At 39.0% G+C, this 27,066-nt stretch overlaps 1 protein-coding gene and 1 pseudogene across 4 annotated transcripts in view; both read right to left on the bottom strand.

The window, feature by feature from the left end:
* PRCP (prolylcarboxypeptidase) overlaps positions 1–27,066 on the bottom strand; it is an 80,527-nt gene that overhangs the window by 14,077 nt on the left and 39,384 nt on the right. For all 4 annotated transcript variants that reach the window (XM_047692941.1, XM_047692942.1, XM_047692943.1 and 1 more), the window contains exons 4-7: positions 23,651–23,752; positions 17,322–17,503; positions 16,931–17,088; positions 15,974–16,146 (exon numbers count right to left, since the gene is read on the bottom strand). In XM_047692941.1, the coding sequence (XP_047548897.1) occupies positions 15,974–16,146; positions 16,931–17,088; positions 17,322–17,503; positions 23,651–23,752 (615 nt within the window). The remainder of the gene's footprint in view (positions 1–15,973; positions 16,147–16,930; positions 17,089–17,321; positions 17,504–23,650; positions 23,753–27,066) is intronic.
* On the bottom strand, positions 19,375–23,641 carry LOC125078543 (tigger transposable element-derived protein 1-like; annotated as a pseudogene).

Genomic DNA, 27,066 nt, shown 5'->3' with positions numbered 1-27,066 from the left:
CTCTCTCTGCCTGCCTCTCTTCCTACTTGTGATCTCTGTCAAATAAATAAATCTTTAAAAAAAAATCACAGACAATACTTGGGGTGAGGAGTGAAAGCATGAGTGACTAGACAGTGGCATGGGGCATTTTCAGGGGAGGGAAATATTCCATATCTTCATAGAGGTCTGGGTTATACAACAAACAGTTCATTGGCAATCTGTGTAATTCACAGTACATAAATTTTATCTAAAAAAAATCATAAACAAATCCTGAAGTCCCATTAATAATGATAAAGGTGAAATGTTCAAAAGAAGTATACTGATATCTGCAACTTACCTTGAAATGCATTTTAAAAATAAAATGGAATAAAGGATAGAAGGATGGTTAGGCAAATATGTATGTGCAAAATCAAATACAGCAAAATACTTTTCTAGAATTTAGGTGTCATTTTTATGGGTGTTCACTGTCCAATTATTTTAATGTTTCTACATTTGTAATTCTTCACAATAAACTGTGGGGGAAAATCACAGGCAATGGAATCACAGAAAAAAAAACAACCATAACTACTAATTACTGAGTTATGGGTTTACAACCATTATATCATATAGTCCTCAAACAATCTTATCAGATATATTATCATTCACTATTTTATATAGAGAAACTGAATCTTAAACCTCTTATTCGAGGTTACTTGGCTAGTACATGTTAAGATCTAGATACAACCCCAGATCTCTCTAGTTATAAAATACAAGTCTTATCCATCAAGCTACACAGCTTAAAAAGCATCCCTTGTAAAACCGCAAATAGCCACAATGGCAAGGAAAACACACTCAGTAAGCTTTCATCTTCTATTAACACCTTGACATGAAGTCAGTGATTTGTTCCTTTCTCATTTTATATGGAAAAAATGTATATAGCAGGCAAGTTCTGATTAAAAGAGATAGACACATCCAGAGAAGAAAGAGCCAAGAAAGAAAGAGTCTAGTTACTCTACTTCGGGGATAGGCTCTGGGCAGCAGAAGCCACAAGGCCTGGGCTCGGGATATGCACCCACTCAGAAAAGGAGGACACTGAGAAAGGAAGTAAACAGCAAAAAGCAAACCTAGCCTCTAATCAGTTTTGCTTAGGACTAGTTTCCAGCAACACCTTTCTGATAAAAAAGGGAAACGTGAAAAGGCGGAAGAAATCAATCAGGGAAAATTCAATGTCTATGGAATTCTATGGAATGGACCTGTGGAATGCATGGAAGAGAACTAAGGTCAAGCATATAGCTCAACAGATGAGACAGGGTGACAATGTAAGCTGGGCAGGAGGAAAAGTGAGTGCTGATGAGCAACAACAAAGAAGTAGCCTAAAACTCGAAAAGAACAGTAGCAAGTTAAGTGTGACTCACATGCTGGCATCAGATCCCCTCTCGGAGCTAGAACACTGGCCCTCTGTCAGGCAAAGAAAAGGAGTACCCATGAATAGCCATCTCTGCCAATAGCAGTTACTGTCACTCCTTAAAAGACACAAGCATGGCTGGGGACTGGCACCAGCTGACAATACTTGGGTTTCAGCAGTCCGGTTACACAAAGAGAACATCCTGGTCAGAAACTTGGCATCTAATAGAAATTCCATGTCCAGATTAAGGCCACTCCTGGGTCCACTGTCCTCTTTGAGGTCAAGGCTCCTTTGGGGTACTGGGTCCAGTTCTAAGCACCACATTTTTTTTTTAAAAGATTTTATTTATTTATTTATTTGACAGAGAGAGAGATCACAAGTAGGCAGAGAGACAGAGAGGGGAGAGGAAGCAGGCTCCCTGCTGAGCAGAGAGCCCGATGTGGGACTCGATCCCAGGACTCTGGGATCATGACCTGAGCTGAAGGGAGAGGCTTAACCCTCTGAGCCACCCAGGGGCCCTGAGCACCACACTTTAAAGACAATGACCAAAGGAGCAATCAGGATGAGGAGTTGAGGAAAAGTTGAAGCAATCCTACAATTGCTCATCTGTATCATTCCCAATCTTTTACACTACAAAGGCTACAATAAATAAACCTGAGGCTAAATCTTTACATATATCCTTAACTGTTTTCTTGAGATAACTGATTCAAAGGAAATAAACATTTTTAAAAAAGATTTTATTTATTTATCTGAGAGAGAGCAAGAGAGAGCAGGAGCAGTGGGGAGGAGCAGAGGGAGAGGGAGAAGCAGGCGTCCTGCTGAGCAGGGAGCCCACGTGGTGGGGGTTCAAACCTAGGACCCTAGGATCATGACCTAAGCTGAAGGCAGATGCTTAACCAACTAAGCCACCCAGGTGCCCCAGGAAATAAATATTTTTAAGGCCTTTGCTACATCCTGTCAAGTTGCGTTACAGAAATAAAGTACCAATTTATAATTCTACTGGTATACCAGATAACAGAAGGCCTAAAAAAAATCACTTAAATTTTTTTTTGTAAAATACCTACAAATTTACTAAGAGAATTTTATTATTTTACTGTTCCTAAAGTTCCTTTCTAGCTCAAAACTTCTGTAAGTCTAAGTATCATCCTCTAGCATAAAGAACACAATCTCTACATATCTCTATGTACTTTCTTAACAATTATGGTGGTAAAGAATGAAATTTTCAAAAAAAATACTGAACTTATACTAGCAAAACCTCAGCACTATTTCCATGCTTAGTCAAAAGAAGATAATCATGGGGCGCCTGGGTGGCTCATTCAGTCAGTTAAGTGTCTGACTTTTGATTTCAGCTCATGTCATGATCTTGGGGTTGTAGAATTGAGCCCTGTGTTGGGCTCCACACTCAGCACAGAGTCTGCTTGTTCTTCTCCCTCTGCTCCTCTCCCCCACCCTGCTCATACAAGCACTCTGTCTTTCTCTCTCTCTTCCTCTATTCTTAAATAAATAAAATTCAAAAATAAAACACAAATAAAAAAGAATAAAAGGAGATAATCAGGGGCACCTGGGTGGCTCAGTGGGTTAAGCCTCTGCCTTCAGCTCAGGTCATGATCTCAGAGTCCTGGGATCCAGCCCTGCATCCAGTTCTCTGCTCAACAGGGACCCTGCTTCCCCCCTCTCTCTGCCTGCGTCTCTATTTGTGATCTCTCTCTCTGTCAAATACATACATAAAATCTTAAAAAAAAAAAAAAAAGATAATCACGTACTTTTATTAAAAATCCACAGAATGGGGCGCCTGGGTGGCTCAGTGGGTTAAGGCCTCTGCCTTCAGCTCAGGTCATGATCTCAGGGTCCTGGGATCGAGCCCCGCATCGGGCTCTCTGCTCCACAGGGAGCCTGCTTCCTCCCCTCTCTCTCTGCCTGCCTCTTTGCCTACTTGTGATCTCTCTCTCTCTCTCTCTCTGTCAAATAAATAAAATCTTAAAAAAAAAAAATCCACAGAATGCACAAAACACTTATGTAAATGTTAAGTTGGATCCACATGAAACTGCCATGTTTATAAGTCAAAGGTGGTCAAGCTATCAGCTTCTTTGGTTCAACCTCATCTAATACCCACTTCACCTTAAGCCTGATAATTTGCAGTTATTATCCAACTGACTGTTTATTTAGGGGCTATGATCTACTCAGACAACAAGGTAAGAGTCCCTGCCAACCACTTTCATTCAGAATACTCACCACCCATTATAGCCTCTGTACTGTACTTCCTACTAATTTCATGGACACTATCAAACTAGCTTCTTCCAAACAATTTCTATGTAAGGTATAGCATTTCTACTTGTGCCATAAATTCACTGATACGAGAACATCTGGGACTGAGGCTGCTAGTACAACTACCGAATATTCCTCGAGGTCAGGTACTTTCTCTACAATGGCCCAGGGTAAAACACAAGGCCATCCCCATATCACAGAGGAGAAAATAAGCTGGGAGAGGTCTGGCTACAGACATACAATTTTAGTAGTCTGAACCCAGACTCTGGCGACAAAGTCCTGGGATAACACTGTCCCTCTATTATTATGTAACAACAATAATAGTTACTATCATATAACTAGTATCACTTTAGTGCTTACTATACATGGGGTTCTATTAAATTCTCATAATGACCCTAATAAGCATTACAAATAGGATATCCCCACTTTGCCAATGAGGAAACTAAAGCACAGAGAGGCTAAGAAACTTGCCCAAAGTCATACAGCCAGGAAGTGGCAGAGCTGGAATTCAAACGGAAGACACACTCTGGAGCTTCCATTTGTAATAACCAACACTACACATACTCAACCTCAAAGTTTTAGTACAAGAGAAAAATAACAACACAAACAGTGCCTAAATATACCTGTAGTCTCACGCTTAATTTTTTAAGCAATTTTTTTTATTCTTAGATTATCTTTATAGTTTTCTAAGTTTATCTGTCTTAGGTAAAAATTTTAATAAAAGGGATTCAATATAAAAATAAAATAGATAATATATATTTTATATTATATAAATTATATATATATATATATATATTTAATATTTATTTGATAGAGAGAAATCACAACTAGGCAGAGAGGCAGGCTCGCTGTGGAGCAGAGAGCCCGATGCGGGGCTCGATCCCAGGACCCTGAGATCATGACCTGAGCCGAATGCAGAGGCCCAACCCACTAAGCCACTCCGTCGCCCCTAAATTTTATATTTATGTAAAAATCATACAACTTTTGGGGGGCGCCTGGGTGGCTCAGTCAGTTAGGTAGCTGCCTTCGGCTCAGGTCATGATCCCAGGACCCTGGGATCGACTCCATGTCAGGCTCCCTGCTCAGTGGGGAACCTGCTTCTCCCTCTCCCTCTGCCTGCTGCTCCCCCTACTTGTGCTCTCTCTGTAATAAATAAATAAAATCTTAAAAAAAAAATCACACAACTTTTTTATTATGCAACAAAGAGAACTGTAAAATAGTAATTAATATGAGGCTCAACAATCAACATACAAAATACTTAATTTACCTTCTATTTCCTAGAGCAAAAGTGAACGTACAGGGGAAAAAAATTTAAAAGAGCATTACACATCCATTTTAATTATGGCTTTAAAGAGTGTAGAAACAGAACATTTTTATCTTAGTACCAAACTAATTAGCTCTGCACCCAAATATTTAGATTTGCACTTTGACCCCACATAAACTAGAAAAAGTAAAGATAATGATCTGTTTCAAAGCTTTACGTGTCCCTTTACCTATAAGGATAAGCATTTGAATAAGAGAAAGAAAAAGGGGGCAAAGAAGTTTTTTTTAAAAGGAAAGATGATAGGTTAAAAAAAAAAGACCAACCTCCTCTCAGAAAGTATGGTCCATCCACATTAGAGAAAGGATTAAGCAGATACATTCAGCTTTTCTAACAGATTTTCTTTCTCTAAGGTTTCAATACCCCTCTCACACTCACAGATAATCACATTAGTTTTGTCATTAAAAGCTCTCCTTTCATAGAATGCACCTAAACCGCTTAAACCACCCAGAGAGGTCGAATACATTATCAAACACCAAGACAAACGGAAGAAATTTTCCATTTTATGTCTTATTATTTCACTATATCTATCTGCATGCTCAGAAGGCTAAGCCAAGAGATGTGGTGAGTTATCAGCTAAAAACTTATTCAAAATAAACAACCTCTATAGTATCCTTAAACACTGCTCTTTAAGCTGAGAAGAGGTCTAGTAGTTTTTATGCTGACGGAGCAGTCAAATGACAGAGAGGTTTTCTATTTCCCTTTTCTCTTCTTGTGTTCCCTCAGCCAAGTCCATGATTATTTCTGCATGAATGTTGCAGCTTCTGTTAACAGTAAACAAAAGCAAATGGAGTCTGAGTGTACAGAGCCCACAAACAAATTAAAAAGAACGATACTTGAGTTGACACAGAAAAGACATTCAATCACTGCCTATGGATCCTTCAGAACCATACAAGGTCCAGGCAGAATTGGAAATCACCTACTTTTTTTCATAACCCAACTGTTACACATCATCTCACTATCCTAAGCCTGAGTTACAGACTTAGAAAAGTACGGCTGTTTGTCAGCCCTTTAAAAAGGAGGAAGTTATCAGAGGGAGGAGGAGTCCTGGTTAAATGGAACTATCCAAGTGAAAGAGCGGTCCCCAACTGGGTAGTGTTCCTGGGATTAGTGGGTTGGGAGAACAGAGAGGAGGTCAAGAAAGGAGAAATAGAATGAACAGTGAAAGAAAGTGATATAAAGCTAAAAGTCTGGGAGGGAGGCATGTAGTAGAAATACTCTGAAATCATATAGGATAAAACTGGAAATAGGGCAATGAAATTTCTCAAGCAGGGGGCAAAGAGAGATTTCTTTTGGTTGGTGTACAGGCAAGAAACAGAATCATAAACATATTATAAGCAATCAAGAATTTCTTAATATGCCAAAAAGATAAAACTGTAAGAAGTAACTGAAAAGAATGACAAGAAGTAGTCCTGAAGAAAAACAAAAGGTGATTGTAGGGCAAAGACCCAAGTTACCTTGTCTTAAAAATAAACTTTTATAATGTATATGCACTAAAAATAAAAGAACTGTGCTAGATCAAAAACAGAATGCAAATATCTCAGATACACTCCACTAACTTTGAGTGAATATTTAAGAGAAAGAAAGGATAGACATTTATTTACATTTAAAGATGCAACAGCAAAGTACCTCAAAAGGAACATTAAAGAAATGCGTAGAGAAGCAAAGTTAGTGTTCCTTGTTCCAAATATTAAACAAATGAACACTAAAAAGCCATATTCCTCTGGCTTTTTTCTAAATCAGGGGTTGGCATACTAAAGCCCACAGGCCAAATCCAGGCTACAGCCTGTTTTATAAATAAAGTATTTTTTGTGACACTGGCTACTTTCTTGCTACAGCTGCAGAACTGAATAACTGCAGCAGAAACCGAATGGCCCATAAAACATAAAATATTTACTATCTAGTTCTTTACAAATAAAGTTTGTTAACTTTTGTTATAAATAACAAGGGAATTCCCCATATGTTTTTATCACCTGACAACTCATTTGTTCTTCAAGTGGGCATAAAAATGCAAAAGTAATTATCACTTTGTAAAGAGAATACAGTTAAATCTGATAGTTGTCACAATGCAGGGAGTGATCCACCCAAAACTTCAGCCAAATCCTCTCCTCATGCAGTGCAATATGGTAGAAGATCAGAGGTTCTGAACAATGGTAGACCCAAGCTCAAATCCCACTTTCACCATCTTCACTGAGCTTAAATATCCTCTTTATAAAAACTCCATAAATTTCCTCTCCATTGTACCTCTTTTTCATATATAAGGGGATTAAATGGGATAGCATATATGAAAGTGTTCTGCAACAGTAAAATAATACAGCTAAGGCCTTATTAGCACAAAGACATATATGGAGGCTAACTGACTCGAATTTAGTTTTTTCTCATTATTTTGATCCAGGTTTTCTTACCATGAGAGAGACAGCTCTTTTAAATATTTCTGAATTATCTAAATTCAATTTAATTCAATACACATTTACCTCTGGCCTATATGTGCAAGACATCCAATTGTCATTCTACTTTTTAGATGAAGAAAAATATCTCTAATAGCAAATGACCTTGTTCCATTTGGGTTATAAAGTTTTAAGCAAAATGTTCATTTAATATTAACTTCAAAGGGACTGTTAAAAGTGCTTTTGAGGAGGAGTCAAGATGGCGGAGAAGTAGCAGGCTGAGACTACTTCGGGTAGCGGGAGATCAGCTAAATAGCTTATCTAAAGATTGCAAACACCTACAAATCCAACGGGAGATTGAAGAGAAGAAGAACAGCAATTCTAGAAACAGAAAATCAACCACTTTCTGCAAGGTAGGACTGGCGGAGAAGTGAATCCAAAGCGACGGGAAGATAGACCGCAGGGGGAGGGGCCGGCTCCCGGCGAGCGGCGGAGCAACGGAGCAAAATCAGGACTTTTAAAAGTCTGTTCCGCTGAGGGACATCGCTCCAGAGGCTTAACTGGGGTGAAGCCCAGGCGGGGTCAGCGTGGCCTCAGGTCCCGCAGGGTCGCAGAAGGATCGGGGGTGTCTCAGTGTCGCAGAGCTTACCGGTATTAGAACGGGGAAGCCGGCTGCAGAGACAGAGCCGAGGAGTGACTCTCAGCTCAGGGTTGCCTTGAACCGGTCGCAGGCTCGGTGAGCTCGGAGCGCGGCCGGAGGCCAGGGTGACGGGAGTCATTGGGCGCTGTTCTCTGAGGGCGCACTGAGGAGTGGGGCCCCGGGCTCTCGGCTCCTCCGGGCCGGAGACCGGGAGGCCGCCATCTTTATTCCCGTCCTCCGGACTCTACGGAAAGCGCTCAGGGAACAAAAGCTCCCGAAAGCGAACCCGAGCGGATGACTCAGCGCGGCCCCGGGTAAGGGCGGTGCAACTCGGCCTGGGGCAAAGACGCTTGAGAATCACTACAACGGCCCCTCCCCCAGAAGATCTACGGGAAACCCAGCCAGGACCAAGTTCACCTACCAAGGAGAACGGCGGAATTCCAGAGGAGAAGAAAGCAAAGCACGGAACTCATGGCTTTCTCCCCATGATTTTTTAGCCTTGCAGTTAATTTAATTTTTTTTTCTTTTTCAATTTTTTTTTTCTCTTCTTCTGCTAAATTTTTTTTAACTTTTACCGTTTTCTTTTTTTAACGTTTTTTAAATAGTTTATCTAATATATATATATTTTTTCCTCTTTTTATATTTTTTCTTTATCGGCTTTCTTTTTTTTAATAGTTTTTTTTTTCTTTCTTTCTTTCTGAACCCCTTTTTATCCCCTTTCTCCCCCCTCACAATTCGGGATCTCTTCTGATTTGGCTAAAGCATATTTTCCTGGGGTTGTTGCCACCCTTTTAGTATTTTACTTGCTCCTTCATAAACTCTTATCTGGACAAAATGACAAGGCGGAAAAATTCACAACAAAAAAAAAAAAACAAGAGGCAATACCAAAGGCTAGGGACCTAATCAATACAGACATTGGTAATATGTCAGATATAGAGTTCAGAATGATGATTCTCAAGGTTCTAGCCGGGCTTGAAAAAGGCATGGAAGATATTAAAGCAACCCTCTCGGGAGATATAAAAGCCCTTTCTGGAGAAATAAAAGAACTAAAATCTAACCAAGTTGAAATCAAAAAAGCTATTAATGAGGTGCAATCAAAAATGGAGGCTCTCACTGCTAGGATAAATGAGGCAGAAGAAAGAATTAGCGATATAGAAGACCAAATGACAGAGAATAAAGAAGCTGAGCAAAAGAGGGACAAACAGCTACTGGACCACGAGGGGAGAATTCGAGAGATAAGTGACACCATAAGACGAAACAACATTAGAATAATTGGGATTCCAGAAGAAGAGGAAACAGAGAGGGGAGCAGAAGGTATATTGGAGAGAATTATTGGAGAGAATTTCCCCAATATGGCAAAGGGAACAAGCATCAAAATCCAGGAGGTTCAGAGAACCCCCCTCAAAATCAATAAGAATAGGTCTACACCCCGTCACCTAATAGTAAAATTGACAAGTCTTAGTGACAAAGAAAAGATCCTGAAAGCAGCCCGGGAAAAGAAGTCTGTAACGTACAATGGTAAAAATATTAGATTGGCAGCAGACTTATCCACAGAGACCTGGCAGGCCAGAAAGAGCTGGCATGATATATTCAGAGTACTAAATGAGAAAAACATGCAGCCAAGAATACTATATCCAGCTAGGCTATCATTGAAAATAGAAGGAGAGATTAAAAGCTTCCAGGACAAACAAAAACTGAAAGAATTTGCAAATACCAAACCAGCTCTACAGGAAATATTGAAAGGGGTCCTCTAAGCAAAGAGAGACCCTCAAAGTAGTAGACCAGAAAGAAACAGAGACAATATACAATAACAGTCACCTTACAGGCAATACAATGGCACTAAATTCATATCTCTCAATACTTACCCTGAATGTTAATGGGCTAAATGCCCCAATCAAAAGACACAGGGTATCAGAATGGATAAAAAAACAAAAACCATCTATATGTTGCCTACAAGAAACTCATCTTACACCCGAAGACACCTCCAGGTTTAAAGTGAGGGGGTGGAAAAGAATTTACCATGCTAATGGACATCAGAAGAAAGCAGGAGTGGCAATCCTTATATCAGATCAATTAGATTTTAAGCCAAAGAATATAATAAGAGATGAGGAAGGACACTATATCATACTCAAAGGAACTGTCCAACAAGAAGATCTAACAATTTTAAATATCTATGCCCCTAACGTGGGAGCAGCCAACTATATAAACCAATTAATAACAAAATCAAAGAAACACATCGACAAGAATACAATAATAGTAGGGGATTTTAACACTCCCCTCACTGAAAGGGACAGATCATCCAAGCAAAAGATCAACAAGGAAATCAAGGCCTTAAATGACACACTGGACCAGATGGACATCACAGATATATTCAGAACATTTCATCCCAAAGCAACAGAATACACATTCTTCTCTAGTGCACATGGAACATTCTCCAGAATAGATCACATTCTTGGTCCTAAATCAAGTCTCAACCGGTATCAAAAGATTGGGATCATTCCCTGCATATTTTCAGACCACAATGCTCTAAAGCTAGAACTCAATAACAAGAGGAAATTTGGAAAGAACCCAAATACATGGAGACTAAACAGCATCCTTCTAAAGAATGAATGGGTCAACCAGGAAATCAAAGAAGAATTGAAAAAATTTATGGAAACAAATGATAATGAAAACACAACAGTTCAGAATCTGTGGGACACAACAAAGGCAGTCCTGAGAGGAAAATATATAGCGGTACAAGCCTTTCTCAAGAAACAAGAAAGGTCTCAGGTACACAACCTAACCCTACACCTAAAGGAGCTGGAGAAAGAACAAGAAAGAAACCCTAAACCCAGCAGGAGAAGAGAAATCATAAAGATCAGAGCAGAAATCAATGAAATAGAAACCAAAAAAACAATAGAACAAATCAACGAAACGAGGAGCTGGTTCTTTGAAAGAATTAATAAGATTGATAAACCCCTGGCCAGACTTATCAAAAAGAAAAGAGAAAGGACCCAAATAAATAAAATCATGAATGAAAGAGGAGAGATCACAACGAACACCAAAGAAATACAGACAATTATAAGAACATACTATGAGCAACTCTACACCAACAAATTTGACAGTCTGGAAGAAATGGATGCATTCCTAGAGACATATAAACTACCACAACTGAACCAGGAAGAAATAGAAAGCCTGAACAGACCCATAACCAGTAAGGAGATTGAAACAGTCATCAAAAATCTCCAAACAAACAAAAGCCCAGGGCCAGAAGGCTTCCCGGGGGAATTCTACCAAACATTTAAAGAAGAAATAATTCCTATTCTCCTGAAACTGTTCCAAAAAATAGCAATAGAAGGAAAACTTCCAAACTCATTTTATGAGGCCAGCATCACCTTGATCCCAAAACCAGACAAGGATCCCAACAAAAAAGAGAACTACAGACCAATATCCTTGATGAATACAGACGCAAAAATTCTCGCCAAAATACTAGCCAATAGGATTCAACAGTACATTAAAAGGATTATTCACCACGACCAAGTGGGATTTATTCCAGGGCTGCAAGGCTGGTTCAACATCCGCAAATCAATCAATGTGATACAACACATTAATAAAAGAAAGAACAAGAACCATATGATACTCTCCATAGATGCTGAAAAAGCATTTGACAAAGTACAGCATCCCTTCCTGATCAAAACTCTTCAAAGTGTAGGGATAGACGGCACATACCTCAATATTATCAAAGCCATCTATGAAAAACCCACCGCAAATATCATTCTCAATGGAGAAAAACTGAAAGCTTTTCCGCTAAGGTCAGGAACACGGCAGGGATGTCCGTTATCACCACTGCTATTCAACATAGTACTAGAAGTCCTAGCCTCAGCAATCAGACAACAAAAGGAAATTAAAGGCATCCAAATCGGCAAAGAAGAAGTCAAACTATCACTCTTCGCAGATGATATGATACTCTATGTGGAAAACCCAAAAGACTCCACTCCAAAACTGCTAGAACTTGTACAGGAATTCAATAAAGTGTCAGGATATAAAATCAATGCACAGAAATCAGTTGCATTTCTCTACACCAACAACAAGACAGAAGAAAGAGAAATTAAGGAGTCCATCCCATTTACAATTGCACCCAAAACTATAAGATACCGAGGAATAAACCTAACCAAAGAGACTAAGAATCTATACTCAGAAAACTATAAAGTACTCACGAAAGAAATTGAGGAAGACACAAAGAAATGGAAAAATGTTCCATGCTCCTGGATTGGAAGAATAAATATTGTTAAAATGTCTATGCTACCTAAAGCAATCTACACATTTAATGCAATTCCTATCAAAGTACCATCCATTTTTTTCAAAGAAATGGAACAAATAATCCTAAAATTTATATGGAACCAGAAAAGACCTCGAATAGCCAAAGGAATATTGAAAAAGAAAGCCAAAGTTGGTGGCATCACAATTCCGGACTTCAAGCTCTATTACAAAGCTGTCATCATCAAGACAGCATGGTACTGGCACAAAAACAGACACATAGATCAATGGAACAGAATAGAGAGCCCAGAAATGGACCCTCAACTCTATGGTCAACTCATCTTCGACAAAGCAGGAAAGAATGTCCAATGGAACAAAGACAGCCTCTTCAATAAATGGTGTTGGGAAAATTGGACAGCCACATGCAGAAAAATGAAATTGGATCATTTCCTTACACCACACACGAAAATAGACTCAAAATGGATGAAGGATCTCAATGTGAGAAAGGAATCCATCAAAATCCTCGAGGAGAACACAGGCAGCAACCTCTTCGACGTCAGCCGCAGCAACATCTTCCTAGGAACATCACCAAAGGCAAGGGAAGCAAGGGCAAAAATGAACTTTTGGGATTTTATCAAGATCAAAAGCTTTTGCACAGCAAAGGAAACAGTTAAAAAAACCAAAAGACAACTGACAGGATGGGAGAAGATATTTGCAAATGACATATCAGATAAAGGGCTAGTGTCCAAAATCTATAAAGAACTTAGCAAACTCAACACCCAAAGAACAAATAATCCAATCAAGAAATGGGCAGAGGACATGAACAGACATTTCTGCAAAGAAGACATCCAGATAGCCAACAGACACATGAAAAAGTGCTCCATATCACTCGGCATCAGGGAAATACAAATCAAAACCACCATGAGATATCACCTCACACCAGTCAGAATGGCTAAAATTAACAAGTCAGGAAATGACAGATGCTGGCGAGGATGCGGAGAAAGGGGAACCCTCCTACACTGTTGGTGGGAATGCAAGCTGGTGCAACCACTCTGGAAAACAGCATGGAGGTTCCTCAAAATGTTGAAAATAGAACTACCCTATGACCCTGCAATTGCACTGCTGGGTATTTACCCTAAGGATACAAACGTAGTGATCCGAAGGGGCACATGCACCCGAATGTTTATAGCAGCAATGTCTACAATAGCCAAACTATGGAAAGAACCTAGATGTCCATCTACAGACGAATGGATAAAGAAGATGTGGTATATATACACAATGGAATACTATGCAGCCATCAAAAGAAATGAAATCTTGCCTTTTGCGACGACGTGGATGGAACTAGAGGGTATCATGCTTAGCGAAATAAGTCAATCGGAGAAAGACAACTATCATATGATCTCCCTGATATGAGGGAGAGGAGATGCAACATGGGGGGTCGAGGGGGTAGGAGAAGAGTAAATGAAACAAGATGGGATTGGGAGGGAGACAAACCATAAGTGACTCTTAATCTCACAAAACAAACTGAGGGTTGATGGGGGGAGGGGGTTGGGAGAGGGGGTGGGGTTATGGATATCGGGGAGGGTATGTGCTATGGTGAGTGTTGTGAAGTGTGTAAACCTGGCGATTCGCAGACCTGTACCCCTGGGGATAAAAATATATGTTTATAAAGCTGTAAAAAAAAAAAAAAAAAAAAAAAAGAAAGAAAGAAAGGATGAATCCCCAAGTTTTGTAGCAACATGGACGGGACTGGAAGAGATTATGCTGAGTGAAATAAGTCAAGCAGAGAGAGTCAATTATCATATGGTTTCAGTTATTTGTGGAGCATAACAAATAGCATGGAGGACAAGGGGAGATGGAGAGGAGAAGGGAGTTGAGGGAAATTGGAAGGGGAGGTGAACCATGAGAGACTATGGACTCTGAAAAACGATCTGAGAATTTTGAAGGGGTGGGGGGTGGGAGGTTGGGGGCACCAGATGGTGGGTATTGTAGAGGGCACGGATTGCATGGAGCACTGGGTGTGGTGCAAAAATAATGAATACTGTTATGCTGAAAAAATAAAAAAATTAAATTACAAAAAAAAAAAAAAAAAGTGCTTTTGAAAACCGGTTCTCATATTATCAAGTCTATTTACATTTCTGGCACTCATTCCAGCTGCAGAATCAGTTATATTCTCTAAACTTAACCATCAAGTTGGCCAAACTTGGATTTTAAAACTAAGAATGTTCTTTACAAAGAAGCTAAAAAGGAGATACATAATAAAGCATTTTGCCATATAAAGAACCTAAACATTTATGATGTAAGGTGTCTTTACACTTTCCAGAGTGTTTCACATCTAATATTTTATTTGATCCTGAGCACAACCCTATGGAGAACTAAGTATAATTATTTCATTTTGCAGAGAAAGATGTGGAGGTTCAGAAGAAGAGAGCCTCACCCAAGATCACACAGCTGGTAAATGGCAGTTTCTAGATCAAGGATCCAGAGTCAATACTCTTTCCACTCCACCTGCTGCATGGAGATCACTCCTTTGTGATAAATGTGTAGCACTTAGAACACATTAGCAGTTGACTGAATCATAGCACTGTGAGAGCATTTGCCATTTATTAACCACTAACCATATATGACACAGGTCTACCTGTCTCACATACATTACAAAGATGTAATAAGTAAACTGTCCATGCAAAGTGTTCAGCACAAGACATGGCACACAGTAATCACGCCATTAGCAGCAATTACTAGTATTAGTTTTAATTCATACAACTCTATAATTTATTCATTTTGTCTTCTTTATTCAAATGAGAGGAAACTGATGTTCAGAAGTGTTAGATAAGGGACACCTGGGTGGTGCAGTTGGTTAAGTCACCAACTCTTTGTTTGGGCTCAGACTCTACATTCAGTACAGAGTCTGCTCAAGACTCTCTTTCCTGGGGCACCTGGCTGGCTCAGTCATTAAGTGTTTGCCTTCGTCTCAATTCATAATCCCAGGGTCTTGGGATCGAGCCCCACATGGGGCTCCCTGATCGGCGGGAAGCCTGCTTCTCCCTCTCCCACTCCCCCTGCTTGTGTTCTCTCTGTTGATGTGTCTCTCTCTGTCAAATAAATAAATAAAATCTTAAAAAAAGAAGAAGACTTGTCTTTAACAACAACAACAAAATGACTCTTTTCTTCTCCCTCTATCTGTTGCTAAATAATAAGATAAATAAATAAAAATAAATAAATAAATCTTTTAAAAAAAGGAAAAAAAGAAAAGTCAGGTAGATGTCCAAGTGAGTAACCAGAAAGTGACAGAAGTCAGGATTTCTGCCCAGGTTAGTCAAACCGAGTCCCTTTGTCACTGGAGATTCCTTTAATGCTAAAAGTCACAGAAAGCACCAGTTTAAAAAACAGAACATGGGGCGCCTGGGTGGCTCAGTGGGTTAAGCCTCTGCCTTCGGCTCAGGTCATGGTCTCAGGGTCCTGGGATCGAGCCCCGCATCGGGCTCTCTGCTCAGCAGTGAGCCTGCTTCCCCCTCTCTCTGCCTGCCTCTCTGCTTACTTGTGATTTCTCTCTCTCTCTCTCTGTCAAATAAATAAATAAAATCTTAAAAAAAAAAAACAAAAAAAAAAAACAGAACAAAATCCTGAGACTAATAATACACTATATGTTAATTAACTTGAATATAAATTACAAAAAAAGAAAGATGCTTTCTATAAACAAAAAGAAAGAGAGAGAGACAGAAGTTCATATTAAAAGTGATGAAAGGACATTTTTCTGTTACCTTTATAGGCCAAGCAGGCAAAGGCTGTAAAAAGTCACACTCATAAGGGTAGTCCACCATTGCCAGATTTATCCAGGTTTCAGAGAGCCAGGCTTTCAAACGCTGGACATCCTGAGCATTTGTTAATGCGGTACATAAGTCAAGGACTTCAGAAAGCCAACGCAAGCCAGCACCTGAGAAGAGAATCACATTGTTGGGAACCTAAAAAGCACTATTTGACAGAATGCTTTACTCAATACTCCAGAAAATTCAATATTCTTTTTTATTTTTTTAAAGATTTTATTTATTTATTTGACGTACAGAGATCACAAGTAGGCAGAGAGACAGGCAGAGAGAGAGGAGGAAGCAGGCTCCCTGCCGAGCAGAGAGCCCGATGCGGGGCTCGATCCCAAGACCCCGAGACCACGACCCGAGCCGAAGGCAGAGGCTTAACCCTCTGAGCCATCCAGGCGCCCCCAGAAAATTCAATATTCTATACCATTTCTCCAAGAATGCTTTTTCAACATTCAATAAGATATTTTTAAGCATCTGGATAATCCCATGATAAACAGGTTGTCTATCCTCATGGAGTTTGCCAGAAATTATATGAATTATTCCCTGCTTTAAAGATATGATTGAGGTTAAGTAAATAAATAAACAAATGGAACCCTAGAGAGCAATCAGTGTCAACCCCAACAAGTAAAACAAATGGAAGTATCTGACATAGTGTCAAGCAAAAGACAGCAGACACAAAACATACATACTGTGTTCCTGATTATACTGGATGATGAGTAAACTATTATACCATACCGATTATGTTTTCCCTTGTGAAAATTCATCAAGTGATGTATTTTGATTTGTGTATGTTTTTGTATGTTTTACCTAAGTAAAAATGTTACTGAAAAACTGAGAAGTGTTGAAATTAACAAGTGAAAGGTTAAAAAACTCTGTGATTCCATTCTATTAATTAAAGCTTACCTGTTCTTGAGAATCGATTAATAGCATCCCAGGAGCTACGGATGGTTTCTGAACAATTTGGACCACCTCTCTTAAAATCTTTAGTTACAATCTCCATAAACACACCACAAGGTACCAGATTACCAAAATGCCAAATGGGGGCGGAGGCTGCAAGAGCTCTAAATGGTGAGAAAAATGAGAAAGGAGAAAAGAAAAAAAAAATGCAACTTACTGAATTAAAGTTCTGAAATTGAAACTGATACTGAACAAAAATGGTGAGAAAACATTACAGCTGTTAATGAGATATAAAGTAGAGATATCAGTACAACAGAACTTGTTTTACCCAAAACAAATCTCTAAGTATGCTTGACAACCGTTAAGAAGTGCTCATGTCCAACATAAATGCATTTACCCAACCACTATATGAGGATATTTCATCCTGAACCAGGCTGCAAGCATGCCACCGTAAGAGCCCCCTATGGCAATGACAGGTTGATTTTTAGCTCCTGGGATTGTTTTTTTCAAGTGTTTGATTAACACTGCAAAATCAGCCAGAGCTTGTTCCGATGTCAGAAAATTCAAGTGTCTGGAATCCTAAAGAAAAGTAACAAAGAACAAATATAAATGTGCACATAATAGCAGCTTAGACATAGCATAGATCCAAGAAAAAAGCCAGTCAGATAAGCTTTTCTCCAAACAGAATTTCTAAGCAATTGAGTTAAAATGCCCAGTCAACATAAGAGCAATGCTGATTTAAACAAATCATTAAAACAATGATTTTAAGTTTGTGTGACAAACATAATATATTTTGCATTCAAATGTGATTTCTATTAAATGCTATTTACCAAAGATCTTGTTGAGGTTGTAGAAATAACAGAAACAAACTCTAAGTAACTTTTAACAGCAAATGTGACAGAATACAATTTTCAGCTTAACAGATAATTGCTGTATTATAATTTTTATTTTAAAACTTGAGACATTTAAAATGGCTACCATACAGGCAAAAGTAGACTGAATCCTGTGAAATACTGAAGTATCATCAATAAAAATAAATCTCACCCTCCCTAGTAAGGAAGAAAATAATGCCTGATATGCCAACAACCGGAGATTACCCTGTTGTAAACAATATAAAATTAGAGTTAAAAACAAAAACCAAAAGAGCAACTATATTCAGGCATTAGAAAACCAGCAACACAAGACATTGATCCCTGAGAGAAGGATACTCAAAACGTAAGTTCCATGATCATCTAATTCTCTGCCTAGAGACAACTGCCTCACTTTAACATAGGGAAGTAGAGCTCAGAGTCCTGCTAAGCTGAGGAGGCTAATAAAGTATCTCCCTTTAAAAGATAAGTCCTTTCTTTGAACTTGTACTGGACTTAGTGATTTGGTTCTAACCAATAAAATGTGTCAGAAGCGATATGTGACTTCCAAAGTTAACTCATAATAAGCACTGCAGTTTCCACCTTGCTCCATTGGATTAACCGACTTTGAGGGAAGCCAGCTGCCTTGTCATGAGGCCACTGAACTAAGCCTTTGGAGAAACGCAGGAAGAGACAAATTGTAGCCTCTGGCTAACACCCAGCAACATTTTATTACTCATGTGGATTCTCCCTATAGTGGAGAGGGTTCTCTGGCACCAGCCAAGCCTTCAGATAATTGTTAGCACTAGCTGACATCTCAACCTCATGAGACCCCTTAAAAAAGAACCTCCTAGCTGAGCCACTTTTAATTTCTTACCCACAGGAGCATGAGACAATAAATGTTTACTGCTGTTTTAAATCACTAAGGTTTTTGTTTTTGTTTTTTTAAGATTATTTATTTATTTGACAGAGATCACAAGTAGGCAGAGAGGCAGGCAGGGGTGATGGGGGAAGCAGGCTCCCTGATGAGCAGAGAGCCTGATGCGGGGCTCGATCCCAGGACCCTGAGATCATGACCTGAGCTGAAGGCAGAGGCTCAAACCACTGAGCAACCCAGGCGCCCCTCAATCACTAAGGTTTAAGGTAAATTGTTACATAGTAATAGGTAACTAGTACAGCTATATATCGATTAGGCTGTCTTACTCGATCTTCATGCTTTGGTCTCACCACTCTGTTTGACTCCTTCCATCATTTGGCAAAGTCTGAAACCACATAGTTCCCATCTTTCCTATGTATGTCACCTACTCCTTTAGCCTTCCCCCTTATCCAAGATGTATACCTTCTGACCTCTTACCTCCTTGCTTATTGTCTGTCACTAGTCTTTTACTTCCAGTTTTCATGGCATTATGTATAGCTGAGTGCGATTTTTTTCTAATCCTCGCATAATATTTGTAATATTATCCCCCAAGCTACTGACAAATTCTGTGAGCACATGAAGAGAAAGAAGCATATCGAAGAAGAGCCCTCTGCTCCTTTTTGCTAACAAAGCATGAAAGAAGGGATCTAGAAGAGGATATTACATTTCTGTCTGCAACAAGGGGACTACTTCTCAATGGTTTCAGGATCTATCAACTCTCCTAATCAGATAATTATGCAGAGTAGTAAGCTAAAGAATAGAGTTTCTCATGCAGCCCAACAAATATCAGCAAATTGTTCTGCTTTTCATTTCATTTTTCACTTTTTATTTAATTATAATGAGGTAATAAAACTTCTGAGAACAAAAATTAAAACTCCTTTCAAAATAGGCAGCCAGAAAATTACTGTCCCTGAGTTCTTCTAACTCAGAGTTCCCCAAAAGGATGGTATGTGTATACTGGTAGTATGCATGATGGTCTTAGATAATACACAGTCTTTCTTAATTTAATACTTGTTTTAATGTCATTTAGAAAAAAAACATGTAACTAGTATATAAAGCCCTTGTTAAGGTAATGTAAAGTTTGAAAAGTTAGTTGTTTAAAGAAAAATATTGTGTAAATAATAGCGCAGATTGCAACCATACACTCAGAATCACAAAGGTAGTACATGAGTGACTTAGATGCAGAAAATGTTTCCTTTTTATTAGGTGTACAGTATGTGGTCAAGGCCAAAGCTCCTTGTGAGATCAGGAAAGGCCAGAAGGGAATCCAAGTGGCCCATTGGACTCACTGAAAACAGGGATAATTTGTCCTCATTTTATTGAAAAATACCTATTAAACAATTGAGTGCTCACTGTATTTTTTCCAGGGGTAGACCCAGGAATTTAAGTGTATAATTTATAAACCAGAATTACTTACTGACATTTTTGCAACACTAAGAAGTTCCCTTCAAAGTCTCTGCAGCCATATAGGATTTCTCTAGTGAGAGCTAACCTCATCACACTGAGTTAAAGACTGACCAACACTATATAAAGTATTTTTTTTTTATTTATTTTTTTTAAGATTTTATTTATTTATTTGACAGAGACAGATCACAAGTAGACGGAGAGGCAGGCAGAGAGAGAGAGAGAGGGAAGCAGGCTCCCTGCTGAGCAGAGAGCCCGATGCGGGACTCGATCCCAGGACCCTGAGATCATGACCTGAGCCGAAGGCAGCGGCTTAAACCACTGAGCCACCCAGGCGCCCTGACCAACACTATAAATGATAATATTATGGCTTTGAAAAGGCTTAATTTGTTCAATTGCATATAAAAAGGAAAGATTATATACAGATTTTTGAAATTTCAAGCTGTTCAAGTTAAAGCTATCATTTCTTTCTTACATGTTATTAGAACATGTAATATCCTAAACTTCAAAAAAAAAAAGTTTTAAACTTAAAAATAAAAAGTATACAGGCACACCTCAGAGATCTTGCAGGTTCAGTTCCAGACCACTTCAATAAAGTGGATATCGCAATAAAGCAAGTCAAACTACTATTTTGGTTCCCTAGTGCACATAAAGTTATGTTTACACTATACTGTAGTCTAGTAAGCGTGCATTAGTATTATTTAAAAAAAGATGTACATACTTAATTCTAAAATACTTCATTGATAAAAAATCCTAACCATTATCTGAGCTTTCTGAGCTTTCATCTTTTTACCAGTGGAGGATCATGCCTAAATGATGATGGCTGCCAACTGGTCAGGGGGGGGCAGTTGCTGAAGGCTAGGGTGGCTGTGGCAATGCCTTTTTTTTTTTTTTTTAAGATTTTATTTATTTATTTGACAGAGAGAGATCACAGGTAGGCAGAGAAGCAGGCAGAGAGAGAGAGGAGGAAGCAGGCTCCCTATCAAGCAGAGAGCCCGATGCGGGACTTGATCCCAGGACCCGGAGATCATGACCAGAGCCAAAGGCAGAGGCTTAACCCACTGAGCCACCCAGGCGCCCTGTGGCAATGTCTTAAAATAAAATAACAATAAAGTCTGCCACATTGATTGATTTTTCCTTTCATGAATGCTTTCTCTGTAGCTTGTGATGCTGTTCAATAGTACTTAATCCACAGGAGAACTTCTTTCAAACTTGGAATCAGTCTCTCAAACCCTATAGCTGTTTTACCAAGTTAAGTTTTTATAATTTTCTACATGCATTGTTGTTATTTCAACAATCTTCATAGCATCTTCACCAGCAGTAGATTCCATCTTCAGAAACCACTTTCTTGGGGCACCTGGGTGGTTCAGTGGTTAAAGCCTCTGCCTTCGGCTCGGATCATGATCCCAGGGTCCTGGGATCGAGCCTCACATCGGGCTCTCTACTCAGCAGGGAGCCTGCCTCCTTCTCCTCTCTCTCTGCCTGCCTCTCCACCTACTTGTGATCTGTCTAAAAAAAAAAAAAAAAAAAAAGAAAAAAAAAGAAACCACTTTCTTTGCTCAACCATGAAAAGCAACTCTTCATCTATTCAAATTTTATCATGAGATTGGAGCATTTCAGTCACATCTTAAGGCTACACTTGTAATTCTAGTTCTCTTGCTGTTTCTACTACATTTGCAGTTACATCCTCCACTGAAGTCTTCAGCCCCTCACAGTTATACACAAGGGCTGAAATCTACTTCTTTCAAACTCCAGTTCATGTTGATTATTTTGACCTCTTCACATAAACCCTATATATCCTTCAAGGCATCTTAGAATGGTGAATCTTTTCCAGGAGGTTTTCAACTGACTTTGCCCATATCTATCAGAGGATTCACTCTCTGTGGCAGCTATAGCCTTACAAAATGTACTTCATAAGTAAGATTTGAAATTCAAAATGACTTTTTAAAAAAGATTTTATTTATTTATTTGACAGAGAGATCACAAGTAGGCAGAGAGGCAGCTGAGAGGGAGGGGGAAGCAGGCTCCCCACTGAGCAGAGAGCCTGATATGGGACTCGATCCCAGGACCCTGGGATCATGACCTGAGCCAAAAGCAGAGGCTTAACCCACTGAGCCACCCAGGCACCCCTCAAAATAACTTCTGGATCCATGGGTTGCAGAACGGATGCTGTATTAGGAGACATGAAAACAACGTTCACCACACTGTACATCTGCATCAGAGCTTTTGGATGACCAGGTGCATTGTCAATGAACAATATTTTGAAAGGAACTTTTTTCTTCCTGAGCAGTAGGTTTCAACAGTGATCTTAAAATATTCAGCAGACCATTTTGTGAACAGATGTGCAGCCATTCAGGCTTTGTTCTTCCATTTATAGAGCACAAACAAAGTAGATACAGCATAATTCCTTAAGGCCCTAGGATATTCAGGATGGTAAATGTGCACTGGCCTCATTTTAAAGTTACCAGCTACACTAACCCCTAAATAAGAGAGTCAGGCTGTCCTTTCGAAGATCTGAAGCCAATCATTACTTCTCCTCTTTAGCAATGAAAAGTCCTAGATGGCATTCTCTTTCAATAGGAAGCTGCTTTGTCTATACTGAAAATCTATGGTTTAATGTAGTTACCTTCATGAATTATCTCAGCTAGATTTTCTGTATAACTTACTGCAACTTCTGTATCAGCACTTACTGCTTCATCTTCACTGTTATGTTATGGAGATGGCTTCTTTCCTTAAAGCTCATGAACCAACCTCTGCTAGCTTCAGACTTTTCCTCTGTAGCTTCCTCACCTTCCTCAGCCTTCATCAAACTGAAAAGAGTTAGGGCCTTGCTCTGGATTAGGCTTTGACTTGAGGGAATGTTGTGGTTTGTTTGATCTTCTATCCAGACCACTCAAACTTTCTCTATATCAACAACAATGCTGTTTCACTTTTTTGTCAGGTGTATGTTCACTGGAGTAGCACTTTTAATTTCCTTCAAGTATTCTTTCTTTGCATTCACAACCTGGCTGAATGACTGGCACTAGAGGCCTAGCTTTTGGCCTCTCTCACTATTTTGAACTTTGTACATGCCTTCCTCACTAAGCTTAATCATTTCTAGCTTTCTATTTACAGTGAGAGACATGCAACTCTTCTTTTCTTTTCATTGGAACATTTAGAGGTCATTGCAGGATTATTAATTAGCTTATTTCAATATTTTTGTGTCTCAGGGAATAACCAGGTCTGAGGAGACAGAAAGAGATGGAGGACTAGCCACTCTGTAGAGCAGTCAGAACAGATACGTTATTTATCAATTAAGTTTGCCATCTTATGTGAGCATCTTGGACAACTGATCACAGATCACCATAACAAATATAAAAATAATGAAAAAGTCAAACATATTACAAGAATTGCCAAAATGTATCACAGAGACACAAAGGAAGCAAATGCTATTAGAAAAATGGCACTGATACACTGGCTCAACACAGAGTTGCCACAAACCTTCAATTTGCAAATACCACATGATCTGTGAAGTACAGTAAATGGAAGTACAATAAAACAAGGCACGCCTGTACTTACCCTGAATGATTTGTTACCAAAAGGTAGGGACTCTCCATAGTATCGATGTTCTGCAAACACCAACATAGCCTTCAGTTGATCAGCCACATCCCACATGAACCCCTGGGAAGAATTTACAAATATTTTACAGGATAAAAACCAGGATGTGAAAAAAGTCATTGAACCTTTTGGCAACTCCTATGAAACGAATGTTAAACCAGACCAAAAAGAACTCTGAGAAGCTGCATAATTTACGCTTGTTCTACAGATAAAAAATTATTGTTTCATTGTTGCACATCAATCTCATACTATGTTAGAGTGAAACAATTAAAAATAAGCTCAAGTCACTCAAACACCAGTCATTCCAACTCTCCTTATTCTAACACTCTAGCTGTAGAATCAATATTGTGTCGAAAATAGCCTTCAAATTGCTCTGTGTACCAGTCTAGGAAAGAACTGAGGATGTCTAAGTTAGCTGCCTACTCATAAACATTTACAACATAAAAGAAAAAAAAACAATAAAAATAAGCATACTGGACTCCCTTGGGTTCCATATTATCTTATTTACTTGAAAATAAGCAGTAGCTAACAAAGGCCAGTAATAGCTGAGTGCTTACAATGCGTCAGGCACTGTTCTAAACACTTCATATATATTAATTCACTTAATTATCACAACAATCTAGGAGATAGGCACTTTTATTATCCCCATTTTAGAGACAAGGACACTGAGACACAGTAGTTTAAATATCCTATGATAGTCAACACAACTAGAAGTGGCAGTCAAGAACTGAACACTGGCTGGCTGGCTTCATAGCACAATCTGCAAGTGCTGTTCGACCTCCTTATGTCCACACTTAATGCTTGTGATTCATCAATCACTGCATTTTTTTCATTTACCTCAAATGGTGCCCTCAGAATTCTTCTTGACAAAGCACTCTAGGCAGCCAACATCAATCGATTAGATTTAGATTTAGCACAGATTAAAACTATTTGTCATTCCTAGGGCACACTCTTGTTTTTTAATGAACTGCTGCTCCCTACCAACAACTAAGAAATTTCTAAAAGGTTTTGTTCATTTCGATCAATAAATGAACAATTAAAAGATCTGCGCGCATGTGGTGATGGAGAATTTAAACTGTTATCTGTGATGGTTTCAATAATCCTTACTTTCTCTCTTAATACGTTGCCCAGTCCCTGCCATTTATCTGCAGATCCTGTAATAACCAGCTCAAGCATGCTCTCCTCTACCTGCCCCATTGTGGCACTGCTGATCACTCCCACTTCTCAACACCACCGTGCTAGGCATAGCTCTCTATTACCGTGTTGCAATATTTGCTTATATGTGTGTCTTACCCTACCAGATTATGAGCTTCTTAAGGGTAAGGATCATCTATCAAAATAGCCACACCTCTGGGGAGCTGACCTCAGGCTTTTAAAGGAAGCAATTTAAGTGAACTGATATGCATTATAATAAGTGATTATTTGCCTGTATCTATTTCAGGGTATTTTTATTTTTCAGAAGAGGTCCATGTAATATATTAACATTTAATAGTAGTATAGCATTGTCCTAAGTTCCTAATTCTTATTTAGTCCTTGCAGCAACTCTATGAACCAGATTATTAATATACCCATTTAGCACATAAGAAAACTGAGGCACAGAATAAGAAACTACCCAAAGTCACAAATCATAATGGTAAAACCAGAATTCAATCCTTATCAGTCCTAATCAGTCTATCACTCCTGACATTCTGCTACACTGTCTCTTAATAGATGAATGTCCAGAATATGTGAATATGCAACCAGGACATTTTAGTATGTACAGGGAGGTGTCTAGGGCTGGGAAAAAACTGGGATCCTCCTAAGGATCTACCTTTAGCCCCTTCCTGAACTGCTTCAACACTGCGTGGCTCTTCCTCTCTACCACTTCTGAGGCAAGCCTGAAATTATGCTGCAGTGTCGGTCAGAGCAGTGGAGGGAGGAACAGCTGCCTGTTTATTAATTCTATAAAGAAAAGGAGGGAGCACACGGGTGGCTCAGTTAAGTGTCTGACTTTTGAAAAATTTTTAAATTTTTTCATTTATTCTTATTTTTAAGTTTTTTTTAAGTGTCTAACTCTTGATTTCAGCTGAGGTCATGATCTCAGGGTCATGAGACTGAGCCCCAAGTTGCACTCTACACTGAATGTGGAGCCTGCTTAAAATTCTCTCTCTCCCATTCTCTTTCCTCCTACCCTCCCATTTATTCTCTCTCTCAAAAAAAGAAGGAAGAGGAGGAGGAAGTGGGGGAGGAGCTGGAAAAATAACTGGACAGGAGAAGCTGCCCCATGGCCTTGGCATAAATAGGAAGTCACACAAGAGGGAAAAAAAAAGGGTTAAGCAGCCTCAGTTGTTCCATAGAAAAAGCAAGCAGGAATCTGATGGAAAATAAATCTTAACTTCATTTGTCACTGATGTAAGAGAAACATCATCGTAGGATCTCATTTCTCAGGAAATTACTTTATTTTCAACTAACATATTTAGACTCAATATTCCTAAGGAAATAATCAGAAATGGGAAATCCATTAACAGTATAATTGGGTTCATATCTTTGCTTCCAGTTCAGTGTAGTTCAACACACATTTACTGAGACCTCCTGAATACTAGGCACCATTGCCAGACATTGGCAGTGGAGAAAATATAATTCAGTCTTCACTTTAAGGTAATTCACAGACTAGCTTTTTGATAGGAAGATGACATCTTCTAGTCACAGTTTTGGAATACAAAAAAGGAAAATTTCTTCCTTTCAAATGTCCTTCTAAATTAAATGTTGCTAATGGATTTAAGTGTTATTATAAAAGATGATAGGATGTACAGTCAGGGAAGCAAGCTGACATCTATACAATTTTTTAACCCTCACAAATATAAGAAAAATAGAACAGGAAAGCTAAAATCCTATTTGACAATCAAACTTGCATTTCTTTTTTCTTATTTGCCCTGGCTTTGTTTAGGTTTTATTCATTTATTCATTTAACAAATATTTATTGAGCACCAACTATATGCCTTAGCAGTTTTAGACTGAATACACAACATTGAACAAACAAAAATTCACGCCTTTGTGTTTACATTGACATTGACCATAATCAAAACAAACAAAAACCAAAAAAACCTATATGCAATAACATCTTTTAAAAGATTTTATTTATTTATTTGACAGAGAGACAGCACAGGCAGGAGAGCTGCAGGCAGAGGGAGAGTGAGAAGCAGGCTTCCAGATGAGCAAGGAGCACAATGTAGGGCTCAATCCCAGAACTCTGGGATCATGACCTGAGCCCAAGACAGATGCTTAACTGAGCCACCCAGATGCCTCTGCAATAACATTCTTATTCCCATGTCCCTCATATCCTTATTCACTCTAGAAACAAGACAAGATTTTTAAAAAATGTACAATTCAATTATCCA

This window comes from Lutra lutra, chromosome 10 (assembly GCF_902655055.1).
Source record: "Lutra lutra chromosome 10, mLutLut1.2, whole genome shotgun sequence".
Taxonomy (NCBI): Eukaryota; Metazoa; Chordata; class Mammalia; order Carnivora; family Mustelidae; genus Lutra; species Lutra lutra.
The sequence above is the reverse complement of the archived record's forward strand: the minus strand, read 5'-3'. Positions and strand labels throughout refer to the sequence as shown.